The sequence below is a fragment of the Oncorhynchus clarkii genome, chromosome 17, assembly GCF_045791955.1.
Source record: "Oncorhynchus clarkii lewisi isolate Uvic-CL-2024 chromosome 17, UVic_Ocla_1.0, whole genome shotgun sequence".
NCBI classification, from domain to species: Eukaryota; Metazoa; Chordata; class Actinopteri; order Salmoniformes; family Salmonidae; genus Oncorhynchus; species Oncorhynchus clarkii.
Genome location: NC_092163.1, coordinates 1,612,628 through 1,623,007, shown reverse-complemented (window position 1 = coordinate 1,623,007; position 10,380 = coordinate 1,612,628). Strand labels below are relative to the sequence as shown.

The window sequence follows — 10,380 nt, the reverse complement described above, 5'->3', positions numbered from 1 at the left end:
GTACATGGCCTCGCTAAATGTACTGCTTACATTCTCAGGTCCGTAGAGTTGGTCGGCGTATTCGTTCAGCAGGTTGAAGGCTTCCGCGGTGCATTTCCTCTCGTTCATATTGCAGGTGATGAGGACACCTTGCATGCCCACCTCGAGCTCCCGGGAACCCTTGTACTTCTTACTCCGGTGTCCGCCGCCATAGCGTTTCTTACTGCGCTTTCTCAAGTCTTGTGCTTCGGACATATTTGATCATATACAGGACTCCTGGATAATAGTTTGTTAACTGTTAGAAAAAACACATTTACCTGGATAACATTAACTATCTGGTTTATTGTTTGGCACTAGCAAGTATAGCAGAATTGGCTAGCTAGCTAACATGCAAGCACAACAAACGACACGAGCCGGGATTGCTTACGGTAGCTACTGTACTAAATCTCAATCCTTGATCGTACACGTTGGATTAAATGCTAACAATGTATCGTTTAATTTGCTAAATTATAGAAATACTAGTCAACGTTTATCGTACTCTTCTCGAGTTGAGCCTGAAGGTACTCGTGGGCTCCTTCCTTCATTCAAACACGCGAGTGTTGTGAGCAGCAAAAGGGGAAGCGGCGTATCGCCTTCAAAATAAAAGTCCCCAATTGAAACATGCAAACTAATAAAAATATTGAAATCATGACACATTTGGACTATAAATGTTAAACAAGGTTGAAATGTTGTTAGAAAAATTAAACATTTGACTATTTGACAACAAAATTGTTAAATCCGTTGATCGCACTGTGGATGTATAAACTTAGGGATGATGGTCCAAGCGCACCAAGACAGTCGTGGAGAGGGCACGACACAACCTATTCCCCGTCGGGAGGCTGAAAAGATTTGGCACGGGTCCTCAGATCCTCAAAAGGTTCTACAGCTGCACCATCGAGAGCATACTGACTGGCAGCAGCACTGCTTGGTATGGCAACTGCTCGGCCTCCGACCGCAAGGCACTACAGAGGGTAGTGCGTATGGCCCAGTACATCACTGGGGCAAAGCTTCCTGCCATCCAGGACCTCTATACCAGGCGGTGTCAGAGGAAGGCCCTAAAAATTGTCAAAGACTGCCAAGTCTAGGTCCAAGAGGCTTCTAAACAGCTTCTACCCCGAAGCCATTAGACTCCTGAACATCTAATCAAATGACTACCCAGACTGTTTGCATTGCCCCTCCCCCCTCTTTTACACCGCTGCTGCTCTCTGTTGTTATCATCTAGTAGTCACTTTAATAACTCCACCTACATGTACATGTTACCTCGACTAACCGGTGCCCCCTCACATTGACTCTGTACCAGCTATATTGTGTGCAAGTAAAAAGAGCTCTACAGTACCGTTAGGCCTATGGGATTAATTATATGGAGGATGTGCTGCTCCCGAGTGGCGCAGAGGTCTAAGGCACTGTAACGCAATATAGATTTCTGAATGACCTTTGATCTACTTCCGTCTTATCAATCACTTATACATATGTAATGATCTCTCACCCAGCTTGATGACTGTGGGCATTTTGGCTTCCTGTTTGTTGTTCTAAATAGAGACGACTATAAAGGCCATGGGTCATATTGGATTGTGTATAAAGGCAGGAAATGAGCGTTAGATGCCCCACCAAAAAAATCTGGAGCAGGAACCCCAGAATCCCCGCGAGGTTATGCCCCCCCCACTTCTAAAACTAAAGTTGCACCCCTGTATTAATTGTTACCCAGAAATGATTTGATATTGAGATTAAAAACGGTTGCATTGGACCTTTAAACAAAACCTCTTTCTCTGAGAAATTGTATTGGTATAAAATAATTGAATTTTCAATACCTTTTATCAATGGTGCCAATAATTATGGATGTGACCGTAAATGAATCGTTTGACACGTTTCTATTATTACATGGGGGACTTTTATTTTGAAATTCACCCAAATTCCGTGACCCGGATTTGACCTGTTAGTGCTACTGGCAAGAACACGTAGCTAGCTAGCTAACAAAGCTCGAAATGCAACATCTCAAGGAAAAAGGTAACTAGCAGCTAGACAGTAGTTAGCTATCGTTGCAGTGTGGTAGCATCTGCAGAGAAATATTCCTAAAATTGTTCTCTCTTTGGCTTCTGTCTCATAGCTAACTAGCTAGCTAAAGTGAGTTATTTAAGTTGTGATCAAGTGATAGCTAAGCTAGCGAGCTATATAAACTAGCCTACTACGAATTCGTCCGGAAAAATTTTATCTTGTCATTTTCCGTGGAAGCTTCACGTTATGTCAAGAGCAGCATTTGTATTTATTAGGGATCCCCATTAGTTCCTGCCAAGGCAGCAGCTACTCTTCTTGGGGTCCAAACACACCAAAGCACCCAGATTACATATAAAACAGTGAACTGTTTGTACTGAACAAACTAAAGATAAAACAGTACGTCATATGACATCTCTACACCACAACATATCCACAACACAAAATGTAAAATACCCCCATACAATTTTGAACATTTTATTTAACTAGGCAAGTCGGTACTAGAACAAATTCTTATTTACAATGACAGCCGTTCTGCCCCTGAACAGGCAGTTGACCCACTGTTTCCATAGGCTGTCATTGAAAATAAGAATTTGGTCTTTACTGACTTGCCTAGTTAAATAAAGGTTAAATAAAATATAGACCTCAGGGATAATTAGCAACATGGTATCATTTGGAAATGTTTTAACTTTATTTCTGTACACTCAGGTTGACTTCCCCAGGGAATGGCCCACAAACAATGTCTCCTTTTCTGAATCTGCCCGTAGGTCCATTTCTTCCCCCAGCGTCACTGCGTCTTTTGGTTCCTCCGCTGCGGCTGGTGTCTGCAGCTCTATGGCAGGTTGTTCAGCGGAGAGACGTCATGGACTACGGCTTGGTGGAGGAGTTTGTCGTCACTGTGTTGGTATTTGCGATAACTAGTTATGTAACGGTAAAAGAAATAGGTGGGTAAAGGCTGTGGGTACCCCCTGTTCGCGGGTAGTAAGGTAACGCTCCCTACACTTTCAATGCATTCTTTCCCACATAAGTTGGGCAAACGCTCACGGCAAAAACACAGCATTCACGCAGCATTCACACAGCATTCACACAGCATTCACACAGCATTCACACGGATTTCACACGGTATTCACACAGCTTGAGATTGTGCCATGTGCTCTGGTTAGCCAGGCAAGGTGTTATAGATGCTGGCTCTTTTGATTTATTCACTGTGCTATCCATACTTCCTGTTAGTCACTGTGCTATCCATACTTCCTGTTAGTCACTGTGCTATCCATACTTCCTGTTATTCACTGTGCTATCCATACTTCCTGTTAGTCACTGTGCTATCCATACTTCCTGTTAGTCACTGTGCTATCCATACTTCCTGTTAGTCACTGTGCTATCCATACTTCCTGTTATTCACTGTGCTATCCATACTTCCTGTTATTCACTGTGCTATCCATACTTCCTGTTATTCACTGTGCTATCCATATTTCCTGTTATTCACTGTGCTATCAATACTTCCTGTTATTCACTGTGCTATCCATACTTCCTGTAGATTTGTGATCCTGAGGTGGAGGCATCAGAATCCCACTTCCTGAAGCTGATTAAAACGCTGCTGGAAGACCCAGTTGAGAGAGAACGCTTCTTTCAGGTCAGTGACTAAGTAGCTGATTCTGTTGATGATGATGATGGTGATGAGGAGGATAATAACTCCAAGGTGTTGAATGCTTTGTCAAGGTAATGTTCAATGCTTAGATTTTTTAAAAAGCACTGTCCTATTCTCTACTTCTTTGGTTGTTTCCCAGAACGTTTTTCCAGAGGAATTCGGCCCAAAGTATCACTCCGCACTGCAGACTCTGATGTGGGAGTTCCTCTCCAGACTGGAGAGGCTGCTTCCAACACCGACCCTTCAACAGGTACCACCATAACGTCTTAACGTCTTCATCAGCGCCGGACCGAGGCTTCATACATCAGGGTGATGCCAAACATTTACAAAAATGCAAAAATATCCATTAATATTCATGCATAAAAGGATTTTTATTTTACCTTTATTTAACTAGGCAAGTCAGTTAAAATTCTTATTTTAAATGACGGCCTAGGAACAGTGGGTTAACTTTCTGTTCAGGGGCAGAACGACAGATTTGTCAGCTCAGGGGTTTGAACTTGCAACCTTCCGGTTACTAGTCCAACGCTCTAACCACTAGGCTACCCTGCCGCCAGTATATTTTATACCATTGTGCGTTTTAATACCATTCATGCATATTGTCAGCGTCCTGGAAAAACACCGTTTATTTTCAGATGTATTAATGTGGTATACTTCAGCAGCCACACTTTAAATATTGAACAGCTTCGTTTTGCCTTGTAGTTATTCTTTGGAACGCTACTCGTCTAACACCGTCTCTAAGCCGTTCAAACCTGTAAAACGTGCAGACTGGTCTGGAATAGTATGCTTAAATACACCTTTTTCAAACCATTTATACTTTAAAAACTATTAAATGTTTTTTCCTCCTAAAAAAACCTAACTTAATCCACTTTAATGGAATTTCTTCCAACATTCTAACGCTTCCACCGTGACTTTCTGACTTTCATTGTCACTTTTTTTTTTTTTTTTTTTAATTTTTACCCCGTTTTTCTCCCCAATTTTGTGGTATCCAATTGTTGTAGTAGCTACTATCTTGTCTCATCGCTACAACTCCCGTACGGGCTCGGGAGAGACGAAGGTTGAAAGTCATGCGTCCTCCGATACACAACCCAACCAAGCCGCACTGCTTCTTAACACAGCGCGCATCCAACCCGGAAGCCAGTCGCACCAATGCGCCGGAGGAAACACCGTGCACCTCGCCACAGGAGTCGCTGGTGCGCGATGAGACAAGGACACCCCTACCGACCAAGCCCTCCCTAACCCGGACGGCGCTAGGCCAATTGTGCAATTGTAACCGGCCGGACCTCCCGGTCGCGGCCGGTTACGACAGAGCCTGGGCGCGAACCCAGAGTCTCTGATGGCACAGCTGGCGCTGCAGTACAGCGCCCTTAACCACTGCAGTACAGCGCCCTTAACCACTGCGCCACCCGGGAGGCAACATTGTCACTTTTGATGCAAATCAGCGACTTTGACCACTTTCCCAACAACTTAGACAAAAACTTAAGAGCATACAACATCTTAAGGCTGTTTTATACTTGGCCTAACGACGTGTTTGTAGACAATTACAATTTCGACAAGTGTCGTTGGTCAAAACGACATTTCATTTTATACTCCGGTGGACTTGACTGTCTGTCGACCGTAGCTGCGACTGTCGGTTTCCATGTTCATGTTGCAGACGTAAAACTGAACTTTGACCCCCGTTTTCGGAGTCTGTTGTCATGGTTACCAGAAACGAGAGAGGGCACACGTTCTAAAAGATCTTTAAGTAGAATGCCCTGCTTTTATTTCGTCACATTATTTAAATCTTGTTGTAATTTATCTTCCTGTAATGATGGATACAAATGAGCTAAAGTTAAGACGTTGTCAGCTATGCTCTGGTCATTATTTTAACTGGCTAGGCAGCTAGCTAACAAGCTAGAAACAAACCAAACATTGTTTAGGGAGTTGCTTTTAGCGAGGTTATGATATTCTAGAACTGGATCTGTTGTCATTGTCAAGCCCTTCTCTTTCCCTCAGACTGCATCTTGGTTTCTACAACAAGTTAGACAAAAACGTTGTGTATGAAATCCTAGTCTACTCTGCTTTTCAAATCTCAAAATCACAACACTTCTTCCACTACCACAAGAATACATTCAAATAGCTCAAGCAAGTCACACAATTTTTCTTTATGGAAAATTACAATCTAGTTGCTTGTATTAAAAGCTCACAAGGTAATTTGAATTCCTTTTATTAATTATACTACAGTCAGTAAACTTTTACAGGACGTGGATGGCAATAACAGCTTTTTTTAATGTAAAAAATACAAATAATAGTCAAAAAAATGTAAATTTTCTAGGGCAACGAGGTTATGATATTCTAGAACTGGATCTGTTGCCATTCTCTTTCCCTCAGACTGCATCTTGGTTTCTACCTGACCCCTCTGTCCTGGAGGAGTGTGGGCAGTCTGTGCGTCACCCTCAACCTTTGAGGACCCTTCTCCAGTACCACACCAACCTTTCTCCAATCCCACATGTTGAGGCCAATGGTAGGAGAAGAAGACTTTTGAAAAATTAGGGAATTATATTTTTATGTTTTTTACGGTTTGACATTCATGTTTTAATATGGCCTTTTCTTCTTCTCTTGTCCTCGGCTCTGTCATCTGGAGACAACCACATCCTGTCTCCATCTCCCCGAGAGTCATCCACTGACCAAGCTGACCCAGAGATCCAATCAGAACCCATACAGACATTTATGACCATTCAAAGCCCTGCATCATATAGCTGTGAGTCAGAAATGACACCTTCGCTGGATTACCGGGAGAGTCAACGAGGGATTAATTTAGACCGCACTGCAAATGTCGTCATTTTGCCTTTGAATGAAGAGGTAGAGTGTGTCGACAAGGAAACTCTTGACGAAGAGAGTGAAATGGATCAAGCTTTTCTTCACCTTCGTGCTGACAGTGGGCCGAAAATCCAACCGGGAGCTCACCGCCTCGAAAAGGAAGCGCAGGACGTTTCTGATTGGTCTACGTCCTGTCGGCTCCGTCAGCCCACGGTGCTGCTGCACAGACTTGACATGACTGATACGCTGTCACCTGTGTCAGAGGCCTTTCCAACGCCGAGCAGAGAGATGCTTCAGATTGACAATGTGGAAACCCAAGGACAGAGAGGAGTCGTATCCCAAAAGAGCGAGAGGAATGTCGACGTAGAGCTCTCAGATAGCCGACCTCGATATTCTCTGGTTCCAGGCCCATGCCGTACTAAGGGGCAGCCTAAAAGAAGCAAGCGTGTCAAAATATGCTCCTTGTGTGGGAAAACTTTCAGGGAAGCAAAGGATTTGACAGCACACATAACATCTCACACTGAGCAGAGGCCTTATCAGTACAACCTGTGTAGTAGACAAGACGTTGAACACCATGAGGACTTGCAGAAGCATCGTCAGAATGTGTGTGAGGCGGCAGCTCAACCAGAAGAGGAGTCTGCGACATCAACGGAGGACTGCACAGAGATATCTCAGCCCCGCGGCACTTTACCTCAGAGAAGGCACATGACAATCCAACACGGTAAACCAAGACAGTCTTCCAAAGTCACCAAGTGCTCCGTGTGTGACGAGACCTTCAGTAAGGCATCGCACGTGGGAAAGCACGTGAGATACACACATGGGAAGCTCCTGTGCCTCAACTGCGGGGATGTTTTTGAGAACTCCACTTTGAGGAAACACAAAAAAGTGTGTTTGAAGACAAAGAAACGTCTCTCTTGCTCTCTGTGCGGAGACACCTTTGATCTCTCTGAGCCAAACGAGCGTGAGGACGTGAATCCACAGCAACCTCCGAGCGAGGCTCTTCCAGAGGCCGGCGCCGTTTTGGCAGCAGTAGAAAATTCGACAGAGATACCTCAGCCCTCAAACACAACACCCCGAAACCCAACCACCTCCAATGCTCTGCCCTTTCAGCTAGCTAATCATTACAGAAAATGCCTTTTATGTAAAGAAGCTTTTGATAACGGAGAAGACCTGAGAAGACATCTGAGGTTTCAACATGGTGTACTTCCTTACCTGTGTTTTAAATGTGGGGAGAGTTTCCAAAGCGCCTCTGATCAGAAGGAACACTCGGACCAGTGTTCCGGTCGAAACATTCCAGAGTCCAGGAAGTGTCCCGGTTGCAGGACGAGGACTTCTCAATATAGACAGCAGCAGCAGCAGGAAATGACAAGTCAGGAAGTGAACCTTAAAAGACACCAGACAGCCTGGCCGCCACTACATACAGGGGAAAACGAGATGGAGATCCCACAGTCCAGCAGCACAGACGTCGACTTCTCAAATGACTCTCGGCAACACCGGCTAAACCAATCCGTCGATCCATCAAACTTATTTGTAAGGTGCTTTTTCGATCAGCGAACTGCTCTTACAGTAGGCCGGTCTAGACCCCGGAGAGCGAACCGCTGTGATGAGACGGACTTTCAGACACAGCAAGACTTTAATGAGGAAGTCAATCCAAGCCAAACCCTAAGGGAGGTTGACCCAGCAGGTGGAAGCACATCTCAGCCTTCAAGGGGGAACGGGATAGAGGCTCCCCAGACCCACAGTACTGAATCCCAGAACCCAACAACCTGCGACGCTTCCCCCACTCTGCCCCCTGGTGTGAATTTAGATTCTAGAACATGTCACGTGTGTTCCAAGAGTTTTCGTAGGAAACAATCTCTGATTTTGCATCTGAGACGTCACGGTGAGGGGGCCATTAAGTGTCCCATATGTTCAAGGTGCTTTGGTCGCAACAGGGATTTAAAGTTTCACCTGGCCAACAAATCAGGTTGTGGGCCAACGCGGCGTAATCTTACCGCCGTAATCGTTCCCACAAAAGACACGCCGGTCTTCACTTGCCCCGAATGTCTGCAACAGTTCACAAGCGAAAAGAAACTGAAATCCCACATGGTATGTCACACAGGAGACGGGTTCTCCTGTAGCTTTTGTGGCAAAATGTTTGCTGGACACAACCAATTGAAGTTTCATATTCGTTGTCATAGTTACAGGCCTTATCTATGTGATACGTGTGGCAAGGACTTCCCATCTCAGAGTGCGTTGGAATCACACGAGCGCGTGCACACAGACGAGCGGGCATACTCTTGCACAGACTGTGGGAAGACGTTTAAGCGTAAGGGTACGCTGACACAACACCGACTGATTCACACGGGGGAGCGGCCATTTGCGTGTGCTCTCTGTCAGGTACGCTTTACCACCAATAAGCATCTGAAACTGCACATGATGTGTCACACGGGGGAGAGGCCTTTTAAATGTCCGCTTTGTGGGCGGGGCTTTAGACAGAAAGGCGATTTGAGACAACATCAAGCTAAGTGTTCCTAGTTGCCTTTTAGGGGGCTCAAGAGGTTAAGATAAAAGAGTTCTTACGTTCTTATTGTGTCTGTCAGTATTCTGACGTTCTAATTCCGTCTCACCCTGCGTTCATATCATCTGGTAAATTTGTGACTACCAGCAATCCGACTGTGTGAAATCCACTTGAACGCCTCTCCAACTGGTAACTACTTGTGAAGGAAACGTATCTGAAACGTATCTGTGAAGGCAGCATAAAGCACGCCCATGGGAAGTGCCGCAGGTGCATTCCATTACGGTTTGGAATTGAGACTTCAACTTACGATTTTGACGAGGTTATCAATTAGTCTATTAGACCAATGTCAATGGGGATGTTACGAAATGCAATAGACCTTATACCACCCGTCGCATAAATAAGGCCAATTAAATACGACATGAATGGTTATTTTTTTTTTGTCTTGCACAATTGTCCATGGCTGTCTTATTACAACGATCCAGAACGTTCTGAGAGTTGATAAAATATTGTCGGGTTATCTGATTGGAGGAAGCACTGAAGACTGAACAACGCTGATAGAATGCTGTTGTAACAGATCTCTCAGTGGGCAGATGTTCCATTGGGTACGTTGTTGGGGAGGGATGATGCACTGCCCAGTTTCAAGCACACAGTGTAGAAGTCTGAATACTGCGGCTCGTGCCAGTAAACTAAATTCAGCCAACTCTGAAAAGAGCACTCGTCATTTTGATTTGTGATATACACTAACCAGATGTATTTGTCGGGTAAATTAGATTCCTGTTGGGTGGTTCTTATCAACAGACTAAAACCCTTCTACCTTTTCCACAAAAAAAAAAACTGCTTCTTTGAGTTAATTTTGAATTCTCCATATTGAAGGAGTTCATTTTGAATTCTCCATATTGAAGGAGTTCATTTTGAATTCTCCATATTGAAGGAGTTCATTTTGAATTCTCCATATTGAAGGAGTTCATTTTGAATTCTCCATATTGAAGGAGTTAATTTTGAATTCTCCATATTGAAGGAGTTAATTTTGAATTCTCCATATTGAAGGAGTTAATTTTGAATTCTCCATATTGAAGGAGTTAATTTTGAATTCTCCATATTGAATGAGTTAATTTTGAATTCTCCATATTGAATGAAATAATCTAATCTGTTGAAAAATGTTTTTATTTTTTTAAATTACAAACTTCTTAGCTTTGTAAAACAGCCAATTGTATATATCCTTTACAAAACTGCAACTATATGTCTACAAGAATTGTAATAAACATAACAGCAACCCCATGCATTATCCTCAATTTTATCATGCTTCCATTTTGTACGTTAAAATTTGTTCTACGCTGTAATGAACGGTTAGAAACACGTCAAAACAAATCATTTTGGCTCCTCCCCGATCTGTCTTCGTGAAAAGTTATCCACAACAGGTTCTGAATTT

At 43.8% G+C, this 10,380-nt stretch overlaps 2 protein-coding genes across 5 annotated transcripts in view; one reads left to right on the top strand and one right to left on the bottom strand.

The window, feature by feature from the left end:
• The window catches only part of LOC139369539 (THUMP domain containing 1), a 9,798-nt gene extending 9,213 nt beyond the window's left edge, over positions 1-585 (bottom strand). Inside the window, exons 1-2 of one of the 3 annotated variants that reach the window (XM_071108784.1) lie at positions 407-585; positions 31-255 (exon numbers count right to left, since the gene is read on the bottom strand). In XM_071108784.1, the coding sequence (XP_070964885.1) occupies positions 31-234 (204 nt within the window). In that variant the 5' untranslated portion in view covers positions 235-255; positions 407-585. Of the gene's footprint in view, positions 1-30 lie in introns of all 3 variants that reach the window. The other 2 variants (XM_071108785.1, XM_071108783.1) reach the window with 2 other exon arrangements.
• Positions 586-1,941: 1,356 nt separating this feature from the next.
• Positions 1,942-9,168, top strand: LOC139370029 (zinc finger protein 585A-like). 2 transcript variants are annotated; one of them, XM_071109324.1, is made up of 7 exons: positions 1,942-2,022; positions 2,775-2,951; positions 3,545-3,640; positions 3,795-3,905; positions 6,023-6,155; positions 6,276-8,095; positions 8,186-9,168. In XM_071109324.1, exons 4-7 carry the CDS (start codon positions 3,849-3,851, stop codon positions 8,966-8,968), a joined length of 2,793 nt encoding a protein of 930 aa, XP_070965425.1. In that variant the 5' UTR covers positions 1,942-2,022; positions 2,775-2,951; positions 3,545-3,640; positions 3,795-3,848; the 3' UTR covers positions 8,969-9,168. The 2 variants fall into 2 exon arrangements, with proteins under 2 accessions (XP_070965425.1, XP_070965424.1); XM_071109323.1 differs by having other exon boundaries at positions 6,276-9,162.
• The last annotated feature ends 1,212 nt before the right edge of the window (positions 9,169-10,380 follow it).

What these genes read in the sequence shown, in the direction of transcription:
- LOC139370029 (XM_071109323.1), top strand. Translation starts at nt 3,849, where the DNA reads ATGTGGGAGTTCCTCTCCAGACTGGAGAGGCTGCTTCCAACACCGACC. An exon ending in CAACACCGACCCTTCAACAG is followed by an intron (nt 3,906 to 6,022) that starts GTACCACCATAA and finishes TCTTTCCCTCAG; the next exon opens with ACTGCATCTTGGTTTCTACC. An exon ending in CCCACATGTTGAGGCCAATG is followed by an intron (nt 6,156 to 6,275) that starts GTAGGAGAAGAA and finishes TGTCATCTGGAG; the next exon opens with ACAACCACATCCTGTCTCCA.